Consider the following 27,082-nt stretch of genomic DNA (forward strand, 5'->3'; position numbering starts at 1 on the left):
GAAGATAATGACATTATTACAATTTTTATTCTTTTGTTTTCGTTTTCTATGATAATGTTTCTTATGTTTATTTAAACATGCACCTAAATAAGTCCAATGGAGTCTGGGGTGTTATGATGGAAAAGGTACTGGACAGGATGAATATGATGATGCTGTACAAGATGGAGGAGAGGCAGATCCAGAGGATGAAAGAGGTAAGAGAGGAGACTGGAGGGTACGATGATGACTGAGTAAACTTGTTCATTTCAATTTTGTCTCTCCCCAGAGGACGTTTCCAGTGCCCTCATCCCCAGTATCAACTGTTGTCAGGGGAGGGCTCTCTGTGTGTTGTATTCTTCTTCATGCTGTCCAGGTACTCTTGATGTGAAACTGCCAAGACGGAAGCCAAAATCTCATCATCTTCCCAATCTGCAGGTGACAAAAGAAACCATAAGAGAAGTACATAGGGTGATGTTCCACTGACTGGACATACAGAGCTCCTGAAGTGCCAGACATCTGTGATCAGGATTAGGACCCGGTTTTTGTCAAGTTCGGAAGCCTGGCTCGTTGCCCACAAAACTGCAGTAAGAGCAAAAGAGAAGCTGACAAGATTGTGCTCAATTTCTGCGTACCGACCCACAAAAAGAACTTATCTGAAAATCGTGACGATTGTTGTTTAACAGTTGTTTAAGGTGAAAGCAAACAGCATCTGCTTTTGCTTTCACACTGTCAAATACTTGTTTAATGTTTCAGAAGCTTCTCACATAATTTGATGACCTGTATTCAGGTTAGGTCTATTTCAGGGCAACGGAACCAGGGAAGCCTGCTTACAGTGTAGTTTCCTGAACAAACCGGTATGACACAGAACAAACATCCAAAGCTGTTGGTCTGATGGCCTTGCAGTTTGAAAGGATGTACAGGATTTTACCAAAGGCAGTAGGAGCCATTTCCTGCATGATGGCGCGGTACTCCAGCTCTGGGTACAGGGACGCTAGGGAGGACGATGTCGCTCTGTCAGGGCCCACACATATCTGGCTGCTAGGACCTTCAGGAGGAGGCAAGAACAGTCACTGAGATCACACAATAAGTTCAGCAGGAATGGTTTCATGCTATGTATGCATGCAATTCCCTAGAGCTCCCTGTCAGCACCTGACCTGGGGCGCAGGGCGAGGGTGGTTTGGACAGCATAAGAGCAGCTCCAGCTGGGGACGGAGGCTTGGTGGCAGTGTCGGAGTGTGGGGGGTCTGGGTGTTCTGGCGAGGGGGCCGAGCTGCGCTGGCGGGGAGAGCGGGCGCTCCAGTCCTCCGGGCCACTGGATGCTGCTGCCGTTGCAGAACTGCAGGTAGCGCTGGCTTTGCGGGGCTGACGCGCACAACACAAAGCCGAGAGTGAGAATTATCCGTAGGAGGGGTTCACTGAAACTCTTTCATATTCTCATCGGGAACGGCCTTCACGAGAAAATCAAAGAAATTAAAGAGAGTTCTATACATGACAGAAGTATGATGCATTGACACTACTGAAACACTATCGGAGAAGCTTTGAGGTAAACGTGGTTTTAATTCTGAACCACATTTTCACCTTGGATTTGTTTTGTGGACAACACCAACTGGATCCTAGCGAAGAATTCTATTTACGATGTAAACACACCTTTTATATAACGAGGTCCGTATAAAAGAAACTGCTACGTATGAAAATTTACACACTCGTCCCCTGTCACTGTCTCCCGATAGTCTTTGCGAACTTTACAAAGGTGATATGCTCCTAATAAACCCTTTGTAAGGTGAATTCACATAACTTTAAAAACATAGTTACCAATGGTTTCAGTTGTAGAAGTTTTTATGCATGACAGTCATTCATGCTAAGGCATCACCCAATACACACACTCACACACACAGAGTCTGAAACCATTTGTCCCAAGCGGGGTCACGGCGAACCAGAGCCTAATCCAGCAACACAGGGTGTAGGGCTGGAGGGGGAGGGGACACACCCAGGGCAGGACGCCAGTCCATCACAAGGCAGCCCAAGCGGGACTCGTACCCCAGACCCAACAGAGAGCAGGACCCGGCCAAACCCGCTGCGCCACCGTGCCCCCCAGCACCCAATAAATGGACACAATTACTTCAAGAGTAAACATTAGTTATCATAACAGAGCATAACAAGGCGGTTTCATTGTATTAAATACTCAACACCGTAAGGCCGTTCTGCTCCGTTGTAGTTATGTGCTGTTCACTAAAGTATGGGTTTCCTCCAAGTGTCCCAATTTCCTCCACAGTTCAAACATTTGTTTGAGGTGGACTACTGACTCTAAATTGCCCGCAGTGCGTGCGCGTGCGTTTAAAATTGTTCTGCTCCCAACATTGTGCGTAAAGGCAGAAACCGTGTCTAACCCTGTAACCCTCGAAATTCAAATTCAGACCTTGTAAACACGAAGCAACGTCTCGTAAGTCCAAACAGAGGTGTTAAATGAAACTCCCCATAAAACTGACTTCTCTTCACCCGAATGGGCGTATCGAATGGGGGATGATAGTTCTTCATGCATCCCATCCAAAATCATTTACACCGCTTTTCGTTAATTGGTCCGGATTGTTATTTATACAATCTGCTGCACCTGCTCTGGGCCTGTGACATTCAGTTCAGCGCAATAAACTGAAACCGAATTTGAAAACTGCACCAAGCAAGAGTGTGACAGAGAGGGTGTGATGAGCTGAGCTTCAGTTTTCTTTTTATTCTTAGTAACTGTGACATGGAGCCTTTGCTTTCCTCAAGGCAGTCCACACACACTATCAAAGTAAGTTTACTTTACTAAATTTGTTTAAAAGGCCTTTCCTGAATGAAATTTCAATAAACACCTTGCTGTTAGCCTACAGATGCAGAATGTGTGCTCAATGGGGGGTCTTGACACCATCATCAGCAACAGCAAAGGGGCAAAGATTAAAAAAAAAAAATAAACTATAAAATAAACCTTTAACTGATTTCTGTATTTACTTATAATTTAAAGTACAATAAAAATGAACGATTGAATTAAAATAAAGCATTTGAAGACAAGCTTAAAAAACCAAAATAAATTTTGATTTTGCATTTAATCGTTTTACTGATGCTTTTTTCCAAAGCAACTCACAATGTTAAGCTACTTACCTTATTACTTATTTACCCATTTACATAGCTGGGTAATTTTACTTTAGCAAAGGTTGAGTACTTTGCTCAAGGGTACTACAGCTGGAGGGGGGGGGACGGAACCTGCGACCTTTGGGTCCAAAGTTAGCAGCTTTAACTACTTCACCCCTGGCTATCCCAACATTGGTGTTATCATTGTCGTACAGAAAAATACCTTTTGGTTCTAGCATTTTGATATATTTTAAGCAACATTTTTCATTTGGGAACTGTTTTTACAAGAAATAATGATAATTCAATGCCCTATCAAGAGGAATTTAACCAACAAGGTGACTTAACAGACAAGTTAACCCCATTATGTGATCAAGGGGTGTATTCAAATTAAAGATGTTAAACATTAAAACCAAAAAATTTTAAGAACATGCTTATATAAAACTGAAAAGATAGCAACAATGTTTCTAAATCCCATGCATATGATATTCAGCATCACCGAAAATGATTTGCATTCTAATTTCTCTAAATGTAATAAATAACGGGAACTCTGGCAACGACCCTATTACTTTCAACAAGCAATTTACAGGAATCCTCGTGTTTCACACAAGAAACTTTACACAGAATAAGTGGTCTAGGTGTAACAACACATTCCACTGTTGTCACACCCAGGTCCCTCAGATGCAACGAACTCATGCATGAATGACAGAAAGCATATCAACTTGTTAAAAAAAAAAAAACATTCATACCCATGAGCTGCAAAAAAAATGTAAGCAGCGGTCTGTGCAACCCAGTTTCAGAGCAGTCATTCAGGCGTGAAATACCGCATGTCCCCTCACCTGCCGTGCCTGCTTCTCCTGGTCCTGGAGCCATTGTAGGTAGGACTCACGGGCCACCTGCTCCTCAATGGCCTCATTGGTGGCCTCCCAATCTGTGGCTCTCTTCTTGTCTTCCAGCATTTGCTGCTCGATCCAAGACTCTTCAGAGGTTTTGATGGCGTTCTTCATCAGCAACTGGTCTGCATACTGCTGGGAGTGAACAGAAGGAAACGAGAGGGGTCACATTCTCTGGCTTTACTATGAGGATACACATAAGCACCTGCTTAACCATTCTGAAAAACGTGAAATCCATTTAAGTTCAATTCAATTCACTTTTGTAAGGTGACCTCAACAGAGTGACGCAGAACGATAATCGGACACTAGTGATACAGAAGTGATGATACACAACCAAGAGACAAAGTAAAGCCTGCAAACAGCACACAAGTAAGCCATCCTGCAAATGAGGAGAGAAAAAAAACCCACAACCAGCTGAAAGGAAAATAAACCTCAGTGGGTCCAAGAACCAGTGGCTGTCCACTCCACGTGTAGCATGTTAGACTATTTCTGTGAAAATTATCCAGTTCCATGAGCAACAAAATTCATGATCAGTATTGGTTGGACAATGAATGACAATGGACTAACAGAGACACGTCAATGAATTTTTGCACATGTTCACACCACAAAATAAACACGAACATTTCCTTTTTAAAATTTCTTTATCATTTTCTTTTTATTATGTACGTAATCTATTAAATGTCAATGTCTACGCCGGATAATCAAAATTATACTGTCAACGCACAAACACTGACAGCTGGGAAACGGGCATTTCGGTAATGGTGTAAAGATAACTGAAGGGGCATGGGAGTTCGCTAATCCAGTCTACATGTGTTTTGTGGACTTGGAGAAGGCCTTTGACCGTGTTCCCTGGGAAATTCTGTGGGAGGTGCATAGGGAGTATGGGGTACTGGGGCCACTACTGCGGGCCATTCAGTCTCTGTACATGCAGAGCGAAAGCTGTGTCCCCATACTCGGCATTAAGTCAAGCCTGTTCAATGTGGGTGTTGGACTCCGCCAAGGTTGTGCCTTGTCTCCACTCCCGTTTGTGGTTTTCATTGACAGGATATCAAGGCACAGTCGAGGCCAGGAGGGTATTTTGTGTGGGAGTCGGAAGGTGACGCCTCTGCTCTTTGCAGATGATGATGTCCTTTTGGTACCATCACATGGTTGCCTCCAACACGCACTGGAACGGTTTGCAGCCGAGTGTGAAGCGGTTGGGATGAGGATCAGCACCTCAAAGTCTGAGTCCATGGTTCTCTCACGGAAAAGGATGGCATGCCCCCTCCAGGTAAGGGGAGAGAATTTGCCCCAGGTGGAGGAGTTCAAGTACCTTGGGGTTTTGTTCACGAGTGAGGGGAGAAGGGAGCGTGAGATCGGCCGGAGACTGGGAGCAGCGGCAGCAGTAATGCGGTCGCTTTACTGGACTGTAGTGGTGAAGGGGGAGCTGAGCCATAAGGCAAAGCTCTCCATTTCCTGGTCGATCTACGTCCCTACCCTCACCTATGGTCATGAACTTTGGGTAATGACCGAAAGAATAAGATCGCGCATACAAGCAGCCGAAATGAGTTCTCTCCGCAGGGTGGTGGGACTCGCTCTCTGTGACAGGGTGAGCAGTTCGGACATCCGGGAGGAACTCAAGAGTAGAGCCGCTACTCCTCCACATTGAGAGGAGCCAGTTGAGGTGGTTCGGGCATCTGATAAGGATGCCCCCTGGGGGGTATACCGGGCACGGCCAACTGGGACAAGGCCCCGAGGTCAGCCCAGGACCCACTGGAGGGATTATATCTCACAGTTGGCCTGGGAACGAGGAAGTTGCAGGGGACAGGGGTGGCTGGGCCTCTCTGCTCTCCCTGCTGCCACCGTGACCCTATTAGGACAAGCGGGATGGATGGATGGATAATGGTGTAAAGACAAAAGTCACATACCTACATACCTTGATGGCAAAGTCCTAAACAACATTCACCAGTCTTGTATTGTCAATGGTTGCAGAGTTAAGACGAAAGACCCATTTCTATTTTGTTCTTTTATGTTTAGTTTGCAAATAACATATAGCATTTACTAAAGACTAAATGCTTCTCATTCAAAACTTGTAATAAGTATAATATAACATTTATTTCATTTAGCAGACGCTTTTCTCCAAAGCAGCTTCCAATGAACTTTTACACTTCTTACAATGGGTCACTCATCCATACACCAATGGAACACACACTTTCTCTGTCACACTCACACTATGGGTGAACCTGAACAGCATGTCTTTGGATTGTGGGAGGAAACCAGAGCACCTGGAGGAAACCCACACAGACATGGGGAGAACATGCAAACTCCACACAGACTGAGTGGGGATCAAACTCACGTCCTCTTGCATCACCCAGGCGCAGTGAGACAGCAGCAGTATTTTCTGTGCCATCGTAGTGAAAATCCATGCTGCCCATCAGATGCAAAACACAAGTCTGGTGTAGCAATAGAAACCATGAAAACCTATGAGCTGATTTCATAAGACTCTAACTTGCATTTCGTTCAGCCACTTATGAATTCCCTTTTCCCTACACTCGAGTTCACTACGGCTCTTCCGGAATTAAGTCCTTATGCTCTAACTGTTTCATAAATAGTGTAACTACCTCATGGACAAAGCGAAACAAGACAGACAGTTGCTGTTCCCTAAAAGCCTTGAAGGACAAACTGTAAGGTGGACTGTACCAGGACTTCAATTCTGTGTATCTGTGTCCATGCTTTGGCTCTGTGGCAAGTGAACACGCTGTACCATGGTTTCTTTCTTTTGACACCACTGTTCACATTTTGTGAGGCTCTGAGAATCCCAAGGGTCTATCAAGAGAGACCCTCACTGGACAGTACACCCCAAACAGGAAGACAGTTCTCTAATGAGAAGGGAGAAATGTAGTACTTTTGAAGCATCAAGAGTAACCTAGAGACAATCTGTTTTTATATCATCCGTTGCTGGATGGAAATCATCATATTTGTCTAATAATTGTTTAGAATATAATGGAATGAGGTACCAGTCGGCAACAGTTTCAGGGCTTTTTTTGAGGCTGCTTTAAACTTTCAAAGAGTGTTTGGCAACAAAATATATGTATGTAAAATTAATATACACACTTACAAGGTACATCTTTAATTTAAATAGAAATTAATACATTACAGAAAAAAGGGGAGCTCAGCTTTTCAATGATACATTCTTCAATGAGATGCATTTTGTCAAAAACATACTGTAAACGTCTTACAGGTGACCAAAAACACATATGACGTGAGGAGTGGAAAGTTTTTGGAAACACTCCACAAAAAAATATGGCATTTCATTAGAAGGGACTGCCCAAAGACTGCTGATATATTCATTGATTAGGGAGGAATGTGCATGACCCTTACTGACTTGTGGCTGACATTTTTTTAACCAAAATACCGAAAGTGATATTAGGTTCCTCCATTCAAACACACTGAAAACCACAGCTCTGAACTATGATTTACGCATTTATTATTTATGGAGATAACTACTAATAATTCCAATAGACCACCATCTTATACGTAACAATCCGGACACCACGTGCTGGCCTTTTTACACATACGGAACGAACTTCTTAAATACACTGACGATCAGTTTAACTGATCAATGTGTAAAACATAGCTGTGAAGCTGTTCAGTTATGGGTGAGACCAATAAAAAGGCTGTAATGGATTTTTTTGAGTATTCAGGCTCGTTCAGCATGAAAGTTGAGCTGCTGTCCAAGAGGTCATGGCAGTTAGCTATCATTGGGCACCTCGACCACAGACTGGACAGTGTGCTGCTAACTGGGCCCCCCAGAGAGTCAGGGCCATGTGGAATGTTTCTCCTGTCTGTGTTGTGTCCCCAAGCCCTTTGATGTGTATGTTCAAGACGAAGAACACCCCTGATCACACTCCCAGCCCTTCAGCCCTTTCATGAGCCAGGGAGTGTCACCCAATTCCCACTTTGCTTCTTTGTAAACAAAACAAGAAGACCCAAAACGTCTTTCCGAATGACAAAGCCCGAATGGATTCAAGATGCCCTCGATCACACAGAACAGAAGTCAGAGAAGTTAAGTGTTCCATGACGTTTCACATCTTCAAACTGCTTCAGGAATTATTACGCAAATAACACAGCTTCTACTTTGCAGTCATTGCAAGTTATAAAAAAAATTTGATACCCAAAACGTCAAAAGGAAGTTTACAGTGCTCAAAAAAAAAAAACTTAATATTCTGAAAAGTGATATATTAAACTCCTATTTGTGAAAAGTAACACCTGATATCTCCCACAAGATATATTAGAGGCAAAAGGGTTGTTATAAGAATAATACAAATTTTAACATAAACAGTAATATTAACTGTAACTGACATTTCTGTACATCTTTGTGTTACCTGAATGGCTCCATAAAGTGCTCTAAGCCTGTTGAAGGTTACTACACAAAAATTATTTGAATTAAACCTCCACACATGAAATTTGTGTAAAAATTATGGTAAAAAAGAACAAAAAACATTATTTAAAGAAATACTTGGGAATCACCCACTGGTGCAAAGTAAGGACCCAAAAAAAAAAAAAAAAACAGGCTAAGCCAGTAAATACTTAAAACACTAACAAATAAGGCTCTCCGTACTCCTGGCAAACTCAACAAATGAAATAATTGTAAGTACCGTATCTAGCGGTGTAAGTCCCCTTGGTGAATGAGGTGTGTGGGCTGATAGCACTACATAGAGATCGTTGGAAGTCGCTTTGGAGAAAAGCGTCTGCTAAATAAATAAATGTAAATGTTGTGTAAATAAAAGTTATATAGCACTATGAGCCATACGTACAACCGACATCTGAGTTAAATTCTCTTTACGAGCAGAAAGCCAGCTAGTGCCAGTTATTTTTAGCAATGAAGCAATTTCTCTGCCCTTTAAGCATCCACTTGCGGTAGCTATTTGAGGAGTGTCGTAGCCGAAAAGAGTAGGTACCAGAAATCGAAGCAGATAATGGTGGTGTTACACTTGGTGCTACGAAGTGTCATTTTTTTCCTTGATCGCGTTGGTAAAGTACAATATCCATAAATAAAAATCAAGAGCTACTACATTGTTTAGGCTAACGGTCAGCTTCTCCTTGGATGTACATTGGAAGAATTTCATTCTTTCACCTCACACAGAAAAAGACTGAACTTTGACATCAAACGCACGCAACCGCAGCCTCAACTTTAACTGCTACATGTTAAAAGTCCATAAAAATAAGGGGAGCAACAAACAGCTACCACAGATGAGCTGCTTCTTTAGCGGACTGGACAAATAAGACAATATGGATATGTAATGTAAATGTTATACCCAAATACCAAAACTTACAATTAGTATTTTATTATATTTCTAATTTCACTGTATTAAAAGTAATTACAGTCGTGCCCCAAGATATACTGATTTGAATGACAAGAATTTAAGTTCACAAGGAGTTGCACTTAATAGCCCTACTTTGGGATATGAGGCATTTCATCGCATTTATGAGGACCAAATTTGTACAGGTGGTTCCCGATTTACGATGATTCGACTTACGAGTTTTTCGACTTTACGATGGTGAGCTGGCAATAGACATTCAGTAGAAACTGTACTTCGAATTTTGAATTTTGATTTTTTCCCCCCAGGCAAGCGATACGCGGTGCGACACTCTCTCATGATGCTGGGCAGCGGCAGCAATCCACATCTCCCAGCCTGTCATGCGGAGGTGTACGTTAGGTGTATTAAATGCATTTTCGACTTACGATATTTTCAAATTATGATGGGTTTCACGGAACGTATCACCATTGTTAATCAGGGACCACCTGTATTTTGCACACCTCCCAACAACTGAGCTGCGTGAGACATTTACATTTACTCATTTAGCAGACCTGTTTGTCTAAAGCGATGTACAATGTTATGTAGTATTTAGGTTATTTGATTAAATAGTGTTTAGGACACACCTTTACCCAAGATGATTTAAATTCCTAGACACACTGCACTAAACTTCCTACAATTGTTCACGCATTTATACAGCAGAGCACTGTAACACATACACACTACAGATCACCAGTTCACTTTAAACACACGTCTTTGGACTGTGGGAGGAAACAGGAGTAACTGGAGGAAAGCAATGCAAACTGTATGGAGACTGAGCAGCAATTAAACCCATGTCATATCACATGGCACAGGTGCTATGAGACATCAGCACTACCTACTGCACCACCCACCACCAAGACCAGACACTAGCACCACAAGTCCTCTTTGCAGTTTTACTTTGGCTCATACTACATTGAGGTGTCAACCTCTTTACACCTTCTTTACTAGTTTCACCTACTAGAATCTCAGGAATCACGACCCCCCCCCCCCCCCGGAATATCCAAACAATGTGATAATTCATTCTCATCGTTTTCACTGATGTCTTTGCATTTTTTTCAATTTTAGGTTGAATTAATGCATAAACATTGAGTATCATAATGCTTTGATTGAGTACTGATGTGTATGGTATGTAATAATTATAAAAGAGTGGTAAGAGCACAGGTAGACAGCTATACAGTATTACAGAGCAATTACTTACTCAACTTCATTAACCACTTGTCCCTGTCGGGGTCACAGAAGGCAAACTGCTTTGTTATGCAACGGTCCGATAAATAATGTTAACTACTCAAGTAATTGTGACCATTTTAATGGGACTGAACAATATTTTAGCATAAATAGGTGTCAATTTTGAAGCTCGAGAGGCACCAAATTTTACCAGAGAAACTAATGGTAAATTCATCTTTATGGGAATTCCCCTTATAGAGGGTTTTTTTTTTAGGAAAGCATTACCTTTGTATACATAAATAAGGTTTCTAATCTCAACAAACATCTATTTAGCCATCATCATGGGTGGCTTACAAGGTTGCAGTGGTCTGGAGCTTTGATTCACAGGGCAGTCGCACACAAGCACACTCACCTGCTCAGACATGTACAGATTAGAAGCAATTTAGAATCACCTATTCACCTGAAACACATCTTTGGACTGTGGGTGGAAACCAGAGCACCTGGAGGAAACCCACGCAAACATGAAAATTCTGACAACATGAAAATTCTTCTCAGACTGAGGTAGGTTGGACGCCATATCCAAACACGTAGCTCAGGAGATATGAAGCTACCGCATCACCATAGAATCCCTTCAGTTCTAAGGTTCATACAGTTACATGTTCCAAAAGGCATGTCTATATATGGCCAACAAATAACAGATGTGGACAAAGAGTGAATCACCAATATATATTTAGATTTTGATAACTAATACCCAGTTTTCTCATATCTCAAACTTTAAATGTTGGCAAGGAAAGAGGGAAAATGGGCAACCCTTTTAGATGTACTAACAATCACATACATTTAAGTTGAAATGACTGGTAGGTGCTTCTGGTCCTTTGCTCCAGATATATGTAAATATATTTGGTAATTTGCCATAAATCAATAGAATCGTAGGAAAGGGACAGATGCTGTACATGTGTGGCCTTGTGCTTTTATAACTGGGGAAGCATCATGAAAACAGATTGTCGAGAAATTTAGAAAAAGCAACTAACATTCTGAAGTTTCCACAGGTCACTTGTGATAATACTGTGCTACTGTAAAATATTACAAAATAAAGAGCTAAATTGAATCCTGTAACTGCACCTGTGTGAGTGAGGGTTGGCTGCTGAAAACAGAAGACCCAGCAAGACACCCTCTGCAACTTGAGGTGTTTGAGGTTATAACAACTAGACTGACTTATTTCACACGCAATGAATTAGTCTGCCACTGTTTCCTAGTATTTCTAAACCATATCCTCATTTTGAGCAAACAAACTGCTTATCTTTTCTAAATGTGAATGATTACATTTTTAAATTGAATTTACTAATGCTACTGTAGCCTTGTGCCGTTTTTTTTGCCATTTCTGTTTTTTTTTTTTTTTTTTGGGAAAAGCTCTGAATGATGGTACCCACCCCTGGTTTGAAAGCAGGCAGCCCAAGTCCTACTCCAATAGTGGCTTTGTTAGGGTTCACCACAGAGTTGTAGTGAATGTTACGATGGTAGCTAACTCTGATTGGCTCGTCGTTGTTTTGGTGGATGCCATGGAACGTGTTGATAGGTTCTAGAGCAGGAAATACAGAAGGAGATGAATGATTAAACCTTTGGGTGTGTTTGTGTGTGTTTGTGTGCGTGTACGCATAATTAAAGGTATCACATTGGCACGTAACATTTTGTCAACCACAATGATTAGAAGTTCTTAGATCAATATATTCAGACAAGAAATTAAGTGCAAGAACTTAAAGTTACTAAAAAGTTCCCATAAGCCTTGCTTAAGCAATGGATTGTCTTTTGGAGTCAACTGCACATAAAGGTGGACAGTTTAATGGCACTTTGGTAGGGCTGTCAAGAGTACTATTTTTAAGTAATGCTTTTCACATTGACTGGGAACCTCTTTATTATTTGTTCATTCATGCATCCTGCATGGCTGAATCCACAGCGCCACACACCTGTGCCATACTGGTAAACCTCCACAGGCCGATTGTACATCTCAGCCATTGCCTGCATCTCAATGTGGTTCCCATGGCAGTTGTTTTTCCTCTTCCTGTTGATGTATGTCGCAAAGTCCTCTGTGACATAGTTAGAGAAGTAGTCTGCATTCTTCATCTGCAGCAGAAGGGCAACAAATGGCTTATTCAGTTAAAAAGAAATGCAACACAGTGAAGGATGAACCATAGCCATATTCATTTTGAAAGCTCCTTTTTGACAGCAGTAACAAGAGAGGTGACTCACCAAGTAGTCCATACAGTGCTTTCGGACTACTTCGTGCATATCTTGGTCTCCATATACTTGATCAGCTGCAAACACAAAGAAAATATGCATGTATATTTATATTCTCAATTAATTCCTACAAATCCACAGTACCCTTGAATGTAAACCTTTTGTGGTTTACAGAATTCAACTTCAATTCAACTGTGTCCTTTCCCAGAAGTTTTATGACATTCTTTGGATAGGTCGCAAAAGGAGAGCAAAGAACGTGTGTTAAACTTAGCGCACAAAACTCATTGCAAAGGAAATGGAGCCAAGCTCTCAGTTGGGAAGCACAATCACTGTTGTGAATATGGGGATATTCCATGCTTGCAGAAGGGTGTTTAAAATTATGCCTTGCAAACCCCAGGCAATCTCATTATAAAGACAGGCCAGTTTCTTCTTCTCTGCAGATGTCCAATGGGCCACATACAATGTGTGCCCCCAGTTTCTTTCAGCCAAAGAGGAAACAAAATCTTCTTGAACAGTTCAATTATGTCAATCCATTTCACGCATATGCATGGGCATCTAGAGTTCTGATCGACTAGTTTGCAATGTTTTCTGCAGGTCTGATGTGGCTATGCACACGTAAGGGTGCTGCAGATTGGCAATGCAGACATTTTGGCGGGCCCCAGTCATGCATGAATACCTATTTATGCTCCTCAGCAAGACAAACCTCAATGTAAACAGAGCTCAAGATTATCTCCCGCCCAAACCCTCCCCATCCGATATGCAAATTTGTCAAACGCAATGCTCATTCCAGCAAGTCACATGACACAGCCACAAAAATTCTGAGAAACTCTTAGTCAATTTCCTCTTTCATGGTATAACCCCAGAATGAGGACATATATAGAGATGAGTGAAAAAATGGCTGCTGGGGGTGTACGAAACCGCAGATAATTTTATTGTTTTTACTACTTATGACAGACGCCATAAGCCATCAAAACCCATTCCTCTGGCAAACTGTACTGCAAATGGGTCCTTAACCTTTGCAATGACACAAAGTAGGAAAAAATGAAGGTACACAAATGAAAATTAGATTACTCTTTACCACTCATCATCAGATTATTTACCGCAAAAAATTGATTGTCATTCAGTTCATGGTGAATAATACAATAATTATGCATAGAGGACTATTTAAGTTGTGTTGAAACACAAGCTATACAGGTGCCCAAGAGCCATCAGAAGATCCATGAAGTACTTTTTCCACACAAAGCAGCTTTAAGGCGAGGGGCCCCACAGCCAGATCGCAAATGCAGCAACACACTTCCTCCTCTCTTTCTCAGTAAAGAGGAAAGCACTCAGCAATGGTGCTTGTCAAACAAGCCTGCTTCCTCCTGCGATTCGCCACACAGATATGACTCTACAAGTAAACGAGTGACCCGCTTATAAAAAAAGAAAAAAGCAGGTTTCACATCCCCAGCTATGACGGCACTAAACAAAACTTGTTTTTCCGAATTTTACAAATAGACACGATGTATTATCAATGAAAATAGAAAATCCTTTCCTATTCAGAGCTTTGGGTTGGATGAAGGGAACATCCGTGCAGTTCATTTAGGATAAAAACAAAAACCTTGTCCTGTGACACAAGGCACACGTGTTTTATCATGTGGATGTTTTTCGGATTTAACCCTCTCTATCCAGACATCACAAATTAGCACATGCTGGTACAGATTTTTCCGACTGCTAGTATTAATTAGGCCCCGAGAGGGTTAAGGAGAATGCGTTAAACCCCGTGCGTCTTGTGGACAACAATGGTCACTTCCAGTGTGTGCAATGCTTGTCCATTCAAATGTGTCCGGGTTCTTCCTCTCAACGTCCCCTCAACAGCTGCCGGAGGTAGAAAAAGAATGTGTTTTTGTGACATGTGGACTAAAGAAAGTGTTTCTGTTTGTTGTCCCTATTTGACAGAAAGCACCACAAGGGGTGTGTCTCCGTGTGTTTACCTGGCTGCCAGTTATCAGAGCATCATATTAAACGTGTGGGTAGGTGGCAGTGGCTTTTTCAGGAATTCCCCTTTAGTCATTCACAAGCCTGGCTTATTTCTCATCCCACTCTCATCTAACCTTTTCATAGCTCCATGTCAAAAACTATTTACTGGTTTGTACCATGACGAGTTTCATTACTCACTCTGCTGTTTTGTAACATACCACCCACTAGAGACTTGTCATCTTAACCCATCTAATGTTCAAAACAGAAAATGTCAATACTGCGTGCATGCAAACCAGTAAGTACAAAAAAAAGCAATAAAAAATGCATTAAAAATTAAAACACACATTTTTTAAACAACTTCCTAAATTGGAAACATAATCTCTATCAACTGAGGAAGCGGGACAGTCACAATAACCTGCCCAGAGCCCGTCGTTAAGTAGAAAAAAGGAACAACTAACATGCAAAGGTCAATTAACACACAAGAGTACTGAGAAAAGCCAGAAAGATATGACAACATATAAGAGGGAAAGAAAAGCCACAGAAATGGGGAAGAACGAAGGGTGCGCTGCATATAGGGCATGGAAGCGATGGTGCTAGCTGACAAAGATAACCAGTAAGAGGTTTTCTAAGAAAGGGGCAGAGCTGTGAGAGTGGGTAGGGGGGAGAGACAAGCTGGCCCTGCTTGGTGTGGCCTGTCCTGATAAAGCTTATCCCAAGGAGACAGGCCACATTCTGCAGCCATCCAGCAAATGGGGTGTGTGCTACTGGCCCACCTGTGCCCTGTGGTGACTGTGCATGGTGACCATCTGCGTGGTCACTGTGTACATTTTTATTGCACACATCACCATGGTTCACCAGGTTATACTAAGCTGCTCATGCAAATGAGAAAAAGGGGAAAATGTGACAAGATATTCTGTCATGCATGTTCATGCACTTTGAACATCTACCAAAGTGCAGTGTGATGTGAGGAATAAAGAAGCATATAAGTACTGGTCAAATCCAGAAACGGGCCACGTCTGCTGTGCTGTGTCCCCTACACTTGAACCTGCAGATTCCTGACACTCTCTGTTCCTCACAGCCCAGAACCTGGCAAAGACCAAACCTGCTTCATTAGTAACGTCACAGATCACTTTTCATGATATTAAAACTCATTTACTTTGGTAACGTACACAGTGACTGACCGGTCAAAACTTTTGAGTGTATCTAGACAGTACTTGTATGACACAAATTGGCCAGAAGACTCAGAGCAAAGCAACACACGAACCCTACATCTCTGGGAAGAGCTGTAGAAGAGCTGGGAATGTCAACAGGACATGTTGGTCCATCTCCTGCTCTGACTTACATTTATTCATTTAGCTCATGCTTTTCTCCAAAACAACTTACAATGTTAATCTAGCAACAATTATTTACCTATCTGTACAGCTGGGTAATTTAGGGTAAGTTCCTTGCACAAAGGTACTATAGGCAGAGGAGGGGATCAAACCTTTGGATTCAAAGAGAGTAACTACTACACTACCAGCTGTCCCAACCTGATCCTAGCAAGCTGATTCAGTTATACAGTACAGGTCAAAAGACTAAGTGACAGAAATGTTAATATTTTCAAACTATAATTATTCAAAAAGAGAATGGTCCTGCAACCTGGTAGAGGTAACAGTGCATGGGTATGGATCACATAACATTTAGGGCAAGTATCCCAGTAACCTGGCCAGTCCCCTTAGCTGCACACAGATATTGCTGAATGATGTCTGCTTCACTGGGGTCCTTTGTGAGCTGAAACCCAACTTAGGAAGCAGAGACAAAACCTCTGACCATTTTACTGCTCATTGTCAGGGTAATAACACCCGAAAGAAAGCAGAAATTTGGGTTAAAGGGGTGGGATGAGCGCGAGTTTCGATTTAGAGTGGTAGCCAATACAACAGGAACTGCAGACTCTTGAGGCTTTGCTGTATTTATTTTGCCCTTTTAGGTTAAAAAGCTCATTTCCACTCATTATTTCAGTTCCCTCAATGGAATTTCAGAGCTCAGGGAAGAGGAAAGCAAAGCAAAACTTGACAGAAGTTTCTATATGTCCAATCAAATTTGCTCTGGATCCCCACATTTCCCTTATGGAAAGGCGTCAATGAAAGGTTTTGAAACCATTCATGGACCTCACCAAAGCCCTAGAAGTCGGCTGGAAGACAAGCGAATGCATGCACTGTCATCCCCTTGTGAGGAAGGGGAGTCTACAAAACTGGGAAAAAGGTCACATCCACGTTGCATAAGACCCACTTTCCAGGCATGCGGAGGTGAAGCGACAGCCAGTCTGCTGCTCTTGTTGGGAAACACTGTGGCAACAGTTGGGGCCATTACGTACTCTCAAATGAGCAAACGGTCATACTTTCCAACCCAGACCAGCAAACCAGACAGTCTGCTGTCTGTAGGCCAAAGGAAAGCACCATATGACCTCTAAACCATCATTGCCACAACACTGACTTACCAAAAAAGGTCCAAACCCATTTCTAAAGTCATGGCTGAAGGAAGTACTAAAGTACTGGCGCTTCTTTCGAATTATTAGGGAACGCAAGAAACGTACGGCACTAATTTTATTAATGAAGCTCTCTAGAACTTCATCCAATTTTCCATTTGTTACTTTTTATAATATATACAGACGGGGTCAAAAGTCAGCTAAGCACTGTCAGATGTGGTCGGGTACGTAGCGCTTCTTCATTCTTCCGAAGGCTGAATGGAGCACCACAGGTCAACAGGATGACCGGTTTGCATGGAATGGATTGCGTGCTGCCAACTCCAACACTACCACAGACTTTGTCCTGTGCTGGGGAGCACTGACGTAGCATGCCTATGTCACACGAGGATTACAAAGGAAATTGAGATGCTGCTCCTAAACCAAGCAGATTATCTGACTGGAATTATCAGCAGCACAGAAAATTGGGTAACTTTCAGGTCAAAAGCAGAACATGAATGGAATTTCCCTTTACACGTAGCATACATAGGTCGCCCGCAGGGTGACAACATATGTCGGCATATGAATATTTCGTCTGGAATAAAACTGACATTGCATACTTAACCTCTTCTAAGCCAAGGCTTCATATACGTATGCAGTGCACTTTTATATCCTTCATCCATGATGCGTCTTCAGATACTGTACTAACCACCGGAATGTACTGTTCACTGGCACGAGCTCATGAACACATTCTCTCTGGAGGTCACCCTGTAGACTGAAAAGTGGGGCAGGCCAGTCAGGGGCAGCAGCACTGTCGCCACTTCCACAGAGGGGAACTGTGTGTGATGAGCAGTCGCTCTGACATCATGTGCACGTCCTGACCCCTTACCGGCTCGGGGGAAACACGCTGGTCAGCGCACGCGACTCCGGCGTGTCCGTTATGTGCTCCAGCTGGCTAGACGCTCGCAGGGGACATCCAAGGGCATGAGGGCAGCAGAGTTTACACAATTCAATCAGTGGAGAGCGCTGCTTTCTCTCACACAAATCCACAAACATGGATCACTACCTTAGATGTACCAAAGGACATCGCTGTCGGTAAAAACAGATAAAACAGTCGCAGAGTGAGGCTGAAAAACTGCCTGCTGCCATTTTACCCATGGAATCATGCTACAATAAACTGAATAATAAGACTGCATCAATTTCAATACAGCAAAACTGTATAAAGCAAAAGAATGAAACTACACAACATCTGACACATGCTGCCAAATCAAACTGAAAAAAAATGTTTAGGGTTAGTTTTGTTTAGTTATGTAACCACCGCAGATGGCACAGTATGATGTGAAGTGCCAGGCAATGGCTTTCGCTGCAGGTGCAGAAATATAGCCCATGAAGCAGTCCATTCTGCATGCACTCATTCTTCAACAGTGAAAATAGTACAGTGTTAGGGATGTACTGCGCAGCCATAAGCTCAAACAAACACCAAGCTGTGCACCTCACCCTACTAACCCTTGACAGGACTGATGTGTTCTGGCCACAGTGTTTGCACAAGTTGTAGGTACAATATAACCACTTTTGGTGTATACAATCTCTTCAGGGGTGTTTTTCTCAAAACAAGGGTGGAAAGGAAGGCACGGTGGATGCATGGGTAAACAACCTGGGCTTACCTGCCTATTCAAGTGCGAGGAGTCTGTGCGTATGTGTGTGTTCGAGTGCTACCACCTTACGCCTTTAATGTCAAAGCATCAGGACTGGAGTTGGGGTACAGACCAGGGTAAATCTTCTGCCATTACCGTACTCCTTAATTACCTGTGGATGCTGTAGAGAGTACAGGGGAAGGCACCCACAGAGGATAGACCATTTAAAAGGAATGTCACCTGCTGGGAACCAAATGATGAGAGCCCACGTTCGGTAATAAGAAAAAGAATGAGAAGATAAGCTTCCTCTACCGGCATGACCATGTTTTCTTGCTGCCATTATCATCACAATGAAAGCAATATAATAAATACTTTAAGTCAGCAGTTACGGAAATGACATACAGTCTCATCCTTGAGAAATGAAAACAAAAGGCATAAGACAGGCTAAACCAGCTCGGCTTCAAGCCATTGCTATGTATCCATACTGTTATATATCAGCACTCAGCTGGTGCCCGATACCCGACCGGAATGTGAAGCATGCAGGTCTCCTCCTTACAGGCTACTCATCACACGTAAACACAGCGTTTTCTTTGTATTGCTAACACAGTTTCAGGTAATGTGCCGAGAAACATTTTCATATCGTCTCCGTTTATGGAAATGACAATGAGCTACCCTCACCAAAAAATATTGTATTAACAATCATGGAAAAGTGTACTACTCTAGTGTCTGGTTCTACAAAGGAGAAACACTCAGACAGCTGAGATGCAGAGGCTGTAAATGCTTATATCCATCTCATGAAGCACCCTGCTACAGGAGCTACAGGCTTAACATAACCCGTTAAGTAAAAATGAGAAGCACTCACTCAAACCATCAGATGACTAAAACAACCTGAACGGCAGTCCAAAAACATCTTATGCCATGAACGTGACAACATCGTCAGCAGCGGCCCTTAAAGCTGTCATTTTCGTCTTTGCCATTTTATTGCTTGAATGATACAGCGAAGAGCACTTAACAACTTTGAGGTGTCCTTCACAGAGAGAGATGAAAGGTTTCCACCGCAGAACTAGTGGCCTTCCTTCCCAGAGGCCTACACCAACAGAAACAACACTGGCATTATTTGCATACTCTGCAGCTGCATTTCTCCCCAGGCCACAATCCAAAAGACCAAAATGAGCGAAACTCAAGGCTGTGGGTGGAGGGAAAAATCCTGAGCCGCAGCAGAAATACACAGGCCGTTTCATTTCCTGCAAAACACACCATTTGCACCCTTGTTGTCTGCTCAAGCAGGGCCATGCAGGTCAAAGACGAGTCTGGTCAAAAGTGAACGCAACAGAAGCATTTAGAGGTTCTGCCATTAAGAGGAGAACCCCGGCTTCGTAGGTAGCCCTTCTCTGGGCCACCACTGAAGCCCGGCAAGGCGAGCACTCACTCTGAAGGGAATGGGGCAACATGGAAGTTCATGCTCAGATAATCAGCTCGGATACTGTTTACCATAAACATATAGAGAAACTGTGTGAAAAGAAAACACTATCTCAAAAAACAAGTTTATAAAGAGGTGACAGCATACAACCGAGCCTTGCGGATAACACCTGAGGTCTGCCTACCACCAAAACCAAAGCATGACATGAAGCCACAATGAAGAGCTTTCAGAGCAGAGGGGAGGAGCTTACAGGAACTAGAGGCAGCCCTGACCACCACTTCCCCCTAACATCAGCCCCCCGACACTCAGCGAGTGCGTAAAATTATTCTTAAACACCAATGGTCCAGCTAAGACTTTCTTTGAAAAGAACGCGACCAGTACGTCACCCCAGGTTAAATCTGAATTTATGGTAACTGGAGGGGATTGCTTGGTTTAATTTCAAAGAAGCAAACCGCACAGCCTAAAAACCACCAGACTTTTACCTAGCAAGGCCAAAAATGCAAGAGCCACAAATAACAGATTCCGAAAAAGCCACGTCCTTTCTACACGTATGGCAAACACCTAGCTAATTGCACTAGCCAACGTCAATCAGCTCAAAGGATGAACCTACAAATGCTCTATTTGCCATTTGCTCTTTCGCTGCCACACCTTTCAACATTTTACCTAAATGTGTCGTTTCGTTTCAACACACGTGTGGTGATCCTTCCGCACACAAGGCATGGCACGCTCTTTGCCTACAGCTCAAACAGTATGATGTGGGACAGCCAGCACAGAGTCTAGGAGATACACATCTCTCCAGGCTGGTGATCTGACTCATGCAGGTGCCTGAAAGTGCCCTAAGAGGGGCGCTATGTAACTCAAATCCCGTTGGGCACCATTAGTTCCTTCCATCACTCAGACGTTCTGGAACATAGACTGCCCTCATGTCGAACACTTTCATCGAGAGAGCGACTCTAGCCTCCCAGAGTATTTCATACTTTTTGGTTCTGTTTTTAAGCTTGTTCAGATCCTTCTGAGATCCCCTAAACTAATTGAACCCAGACAATAAGAGAAAATAAGCACCTTTGCAGGAACCCTGTTTATAACAACCTGATTTTCTCTACCCGGAGCAGGAATTTCTTCTGTACTTTTACAGAGCTCACGTTCTGTACAGTGAACCAGGTGCCAAGTGCTGAAGAGAAGCCAGTGGAAACTCCTGAATGTCAAACTTTCTGGTTTGTCACAAAGCAAAGTGGATCAAGAAAAAAACACCAGCATCGTAAACAAGTAGTAAGGAGGGAAGTCCCAGGCTGGGGTCAGCACCTTCATACAAAAAACAAGACACTGCAAAGCCCCGTTGGTATTCTCAAGCCCCAGCCTCTGTTCACATTCTCTCTTCAAAACCCTTCTTAACACATTCCATATCATTTTTTTAAATAAATAAAAAAATTAAAAAAAAACAAACAATCTGCTTTTAAAGCAAAAACACCACCAAATCTTGACTTACTGGCCACAGCCCATAGCCAAAGTCCACAGCGACCATATGCCATGAGTATGACAGCCAGCTGACAGCCAAAAAAACAGCCTAATGCATGATGATGACGATGCCAGATAACTGTGCCAGGTATATGACAGTCCTAACCCTAAGAAGAAAGCATTATTTGTTGGTTGCTTTCTCACTTCGAACTGGCGCCTTGGCCAACTTTGCGTCTGCTTCCATTAAAAAATGACAGCAGTCTTACGATCAAATTTAAATTAAAAGCTGGGACAAATTTTCAAAGGGGTAAGTAGTCTTGATCTTGATTAAAACTGATCTTTCTGTTTTAGCCCTTTAAATATATGTTCCTCTGCTGCTCTATTGTTGTGTATCCAATATTTTCTTGAGATTCTGCGACAAATGCGTTAACGCACTGCTGTCGTCACTATTCAGTCACCAGCCCAGACCGTAAACACGGTTTTTTGGCCCACAATACAGAATAGGCCTCCCAGTCATTACACCGTGCAATGTCTGCCCCCTGAAGTGACACGTGGGAAGTACACTTCCTACCTACACAACACACAGCTTTTCAGCACAGCACCTACAACATGGACCAATGGTTTCGACTTCCCAGGAATATTACAGCCATACAAAACTGGGAGGGTGTGTGCGTTGCACAGAACCAAAACAATGTAATAAATGAAGAGAAGGCACGTCATGGTTGGTCTTCTAAAAGTGGGAATTCGGTCCTGTGGGTTTTTCTGGGGCAGAAACAACAGGCTGCTCATCAACTGGACTGTGCTTGGAAGGCAAGGTCTGCACAAACTGCCTTGTCCTGCATCTCGGGAACCCGTCATACCACATCAGCACCGGCAGACCACTGAAAGGGCCTAGATGGGTGTCTGTATGAACATGCCACACCTTGTACTCATATGTACTCTGAATGACATTAAACAGGACAGTCTTACAGAACATTATTTGTGTGTGAGACTAAAGAGGCTTTCAACATGCCTGTGCTACAAGCCCAAGATATATGCTTACCTCCATCTAGCGTGGACACGCTGCAATTGCACCCATATTTTACACACCTGTCTCGAGTCATTTTTCTTTTGCTCAGAACAGCAAAGGAAAAAAGGACGATATCATTCACAAGAAGAAAGGACTGTATAGCATTCATTACCTGCACAGCACAAATAAATCACACCGAAAGCAGTTCCTGACAGTGGATCACAGGGCTCCCGTTCAAATATTCCTTTCATCCTGAGCTTTCATCTTTAGTTAGAACTTGCAGAATATCCACGACATTTTTTGAAATCGTTTATCCGTGGCTAGCCCAGTGAAGCAAGCTGAGCGGGGGAAGCAGAGTTTATTTTGCATGACAGCAGTGAGCACCCAAAACATTCTAGGGAAACCAAGGCGTTCTCAAGGGTGTCCTCGGTTGACCTCCCTTCACGGAAACTGCCCATTCTAACGGTACACTTAAACCGCCTCAACCAGCTCGTTTTCATCTGAAGCAACAGCGGCTCTTGTCCTGATCACTAAACTTCTCATCCAGAGTCCCACTGCCCTGTAGAGAAAACCTAATTTTCCAAAGCTCGTACCAGATCGCTCATGACCACAGCTGAGGATGAGGATGTAAACTGTAAATCAAGAGCTTTGCCCAGGGATTTGATTTCCGCTTCCCCATCATCTAACTTTCATCAGCTACACACGTCGCACGCAAAGCTGAACCCTGAAGGCGACCCCAAGTCAGGCAGCACTCTCGATTCTTGATGCGAGGAGGCGTACGAGCGCAGGAAGACAGGACGGGAGGCAACGTGAGCAGTGTGTCCACCTACCTACTGCTCTGAAGAGGCACGCTCCGTCTTCTTTCATTTTCTTAATGACAAAGCCCTTCTTTTCCCTTAGCGCTTTCTCGAACCAGTGCTCCTGCTGCAAGAAAGAAAAACTGAGCTTGCAGAGATGGCCAAACGTTGAGGCCTTCATTCTGTTGGGAGTACAGCTACTACTACTACTCATCCCTTTGCTTAATATAAAGAGGCTTTCACATCTTTATTACTACAAGTTCTGTCCTTGCTAAACTGCTTTCATCCCCTTTTTTTTTTTTTTTTTTTTTTTAAAATCCTTAGGTCAAGGGTATAAATGCAACAAATGAAATTTTGCCATTTACTTCGCAGGAAATAATCAGAGTCATTACATCATTACCCCATTAAAATAATATGCAGTCAGAGACTGCGGACTTTTATAACAGTGCCAGTTTTGTACTTTATTAAATAATGCTCCTTTTAGGGGCTGCGCTCATAATGTTCACGTCTAGGGCCAAACCTTCATAACAGTAATCGTCACAATAATATTTGGTTTCGCACAGGCAGCGCAGTTCACAAGCGCATTTCTTATGGGAGTTTGATGAATAAATATCAATATTCATAGATTAATTGCAATAAAGTCTAAAACATATAAAGGAGGAAAGGATTTCCAGTTTTTTTTTTTTTTTTTTTTTTTTTTTTTTACTTTTGCTGGTGGTGGAAATAAAAATGCACTCAAGTTAACAGTAAAATAAATAGATACATTTTGCGCTATTATTAATATTTTATGCAAAAGGGTAGTTCATGAGTTCTGCATCATGTAAGATCATGAACAAGGGTGAAAAAATTATCATACATTACATTTGGAGGACAGCGGCACCTGGAATACTCTTTCACAGCTTCAGCGAACACTGGCAGCTGATGACAAGCTATACATGGATTTGAGGTCACGCAAGTCTCACTGTTACATTTTACTATGTTTTCTTGCTTAATAATGCTGGTTTTACAATCATTTATCAGCTAAGCTATGTTTATTGAACAAATAAGGAATGTTAATAAGTTATGTTTCAGGCTATACTACCTACCTAGTGATAACTGTCTATTAATAACAGAATTTGTGGGGTCCTGATGTTGAACCTGAGAAGCAGGAGATGTTCTGGTGATAAGTCCAGCTTCACAAACAGTTGAGTTTAACCAAACCAAACAAGGTTGCTGTAAACAACTAAGTGGGGTTTACAGCTAACTTTGCTGACAGGCAGTGAAATAGATCTGTTGATCTTTTCTTGCCAAACTGCCCATCAAAAACTGGACAGGAACCTGTTGACCTGGCCGATTCTGTCCCAGTAAGGGGAAAGCCACCTGGCTCACCTGGTCACCACGCGGCTCATGTCACTGTCATATGACCTGTCTGTGTCACCACTACCCATTTACATCACAATAACGTTACCGGCGTGTGTCCTCATTACTTGTCTACTTCACCATTATCTTACCTGCTCGGGTCACTGTCACCGTTACCTTTTCACATTACTGCTATTTCACCTTCAGGATTCGGCAGGTGCGTCACTGCTACTTGCTTGTGTCACCAATACCTGCTCATGTCACTGCTACCTTACTGTCTGTGTCACTGTTACCCACCTGGGTCAGCAAGACCTGCTCATGTCACCGCTACCTTACCTGTGTAACTGTCACCTGTCCTTGTCACCGCTACCTTACCAGTCCGTGTCACTGTCACCTGTTCTTGTCAGTTACCTACCCGTGTCACTGTCACCTGTTCTTGTCAGTTACCTACCCGTGTCACTATCACCTGTTCATGTCACCACTACCTTACTTGTCCACATCGCTGTCACCCACCTGTGTCAGCAAGACCTGCTCATGTCACCGCTCTCTTACCTGTGCGTGTCACTGTCACCCACCTGTGTCACCGTCACCTGCTCATGTCACCGCTCCCTTACCTACCCGTGTCACCATCACCTGCTCCTTACCAGTTCATGTCACTGTTACCTACCTGTGTCACTGTCACCTGTTCATGTCACTACTACTTTACCTGTCCACATCACTGTCACCCACCTGTGTCACCGTCACCTGCTCACGTCACAGCTCCCTTACCTGCCCGTGTCACCGCTGCCTGCACGTCACGTGTCACCGTTACCTGCTCCACTGTCGCGGGATCCATGGACTGGAGCCTCGACGCGTTCTCGTACTCGTCCTCGCTGTTGTACCCGGCCCCCTCCTCTGGGTCAGGACTGGGACCTCCTCCGCCGCCGCCGCCCCCGGCGACCCCAACCGTCCCTCCGCCGGCCACCCCTCCGGCACAGGGCGTCTGCCGCCGCCGCTTAGTGAGGCCGGGGCCCGAGCAACAGCTGCCGATTCCTCCGCCGCAGCCGACGCCGCCTGACAGCTCCGCGCGACCGCCCGCCACGCAGGCCACCCCGCCGCTTCCGCCTCCATCCCCCGGGCCCACTGGAGAGCCGGAGCCCACGGGCGGAGGGGAGGCCTGCTGCGGCCGGGAGCTCGCCTCGTTGCGCCTATCCTCCCTGGAGGACGGCGGCGCGGCCTGGTACGGCCAGGGTGGCGGGGACGCCCTTGGCCTCGCTCCCGTCCGCCCGCTGTGCGCGTGAGGGTGCGGGTGTGGGTGCGGGTGCGGGTGCGGGTGCGGGTCCGAGCCGCTCCTGCGGTCAGCCTCGTCGGGGTGGTCGGACACTCCGACTGCAGAGCTCGGCTTTTTCTTCGGAAGAATCGTCATGGCTGTCTGTCTGTCTCTGGTGTGAGGGAGCGGGTCGGAGGGACGACGAGTCCTCCTTTTTCACCGAACGATGCGATGCCGATGGTCTCGCGTGGTGAGGTCCTTCCGGCGCCTCGTCTGTCCTCTCGGGCCACTAACGAGCGACTGTACGTGTCCACGGCGGGGCTGCGCTCCGGCGCTGCGAGAACAAAAACAAGCGGGTCTCCCTCTCCGTCCCGCTGGCTTCCCCGTTTCCACAAAACATCAACACACGGAGCTGACAAAACGCGTGCGTCACTTCCGCTTTTCCGTGGTTACAGGAGGCCCCGCCCCCGAGCCGTCATTCCGCCTAGCAACCGCGGAGCGTCGCAGAGGCAAGAGGTCAACAGAGTTCAGCAAGTCTCCGTGCAGTGCGATGATCGGTAAGGGTGACGGTTACCAGTTTGACTGTCGTTAATATGTTTTTGTTTTCTGAAAAAACGTGGGAACTGTGCAAAGGCTTTCATATGTGTTCAATGCATTTTGTTTGTCCTAGTGAAGCCTGAAGCCTCAAGCAACCTACTTCCCATCGTTTACCACGCTTGCAAAATTGTACTGTAATCCCTGACCTTTAGGCAGTTCAGGGGATGATGAAACTGTGAAAAATCACGTAACATAGTACAAAAAAGCACGGGAAAATTACATGTCAAAAATATCAGTTTTCACCTACGTTTGTATCTGATATACTACCCTGAATGAATACAAAGAGAGAAACAAAGAGACACAGTTTTTCTTTATCTTTATTATCACTTTTAAATTCGTCTTTTCACAATAACACTGCACGGTCTTTCAAAATGTAAATGTAAAATAAACTGTAAAATTATTTCGCTATATGACATATTTACACTCAACACAAATACTGCTGCAATTTTTATTCATACTATTAAAGTACAGT

The 27,082-nt window shown here is 43.7% G+C and overlaps 1 protein-coding gene across 2 annotated transcripts; it reads right to left on the reverse strand.

Moving 5' to 3' along the window:
- On the reverse strand, window positions 1-26,425 carry otud5a (OTU deubiquitinase 5a). Of its 2 annotated transcripts, none has more exons than XM_029251519.1 (9): window positions 25,576-26,425; window positions 23,460-23,553; window positions 12,725-12,789; window positions 12,442-12,598; window positions 11,908-12,056; window positions 3,921-4,106; window positions 1,134-1,341; window positions 908-1,024; window positions 1-408 (listed from the first exon to the last, which is right to left on the reverse strand). In XM_029251519.1, exons 1-9 carry the CDS (start codon window positions 26,167-26,169, stop codon window positions 296-298), a joined length of 1,683 nt encoding a protein of 560 aa, XP_029107352.1. In that variant the 5' UTR covers window positions 26,170-26,425; the 3' UTR covers window positions 1-295. The 2 variants fall into 2 exon arrangements, with proteins under 2 accessions (XP_029107352.1, XP_029107348.1); XM_029251515.1 differs by having other exon boundaries at window positions 3,921-4,109.
- Window positions 26,426-27,082: the final 657 nt, after the last annotated feature.

This window comes from Scleropages formosus, chromosome 1, assembly GCF_900964775.1.
Source record: "Scleropages formosus chromosome 1, fSclFor1.1, whole genome shotgun sequence".
NCBI classification, from domain to species: domain Eukaryota; kingdom Metazoa; phylum Chordata; class Actinopteri; order Osteoglossiformes; family Osteoglossidae; genus Scleropages; species Scleropages formosus.

What these genes read in the sequence shown, in the direction of transcription:
- otud5a (XM_029251515.1), bottom strand. Translation starts at nt 26,169, where the DNA reads ATGACGATTCTTCCGAAGAAAAAGCCGAGCTCTGCAGTCGGAGTGTCC. An exon ending in GGTTTACCAGTATGGCACAG is followed by an intron (nt 12,057 to 12,441) that starts GTGTGTGGCGCT and finishes TTCCTGCTCTAG; the next exon opens with AACCTATCAACACGTTCCAT. An exon ending in AGGAGAAGCAGGCACGGCAG is followed by an intron (nt 1,342 to 3,920) that starts GTGAGGGGACAT and finishes TGTGCGCGTCAG; the next exon opens with CCCCGCAAAGCCAGCGCTAC.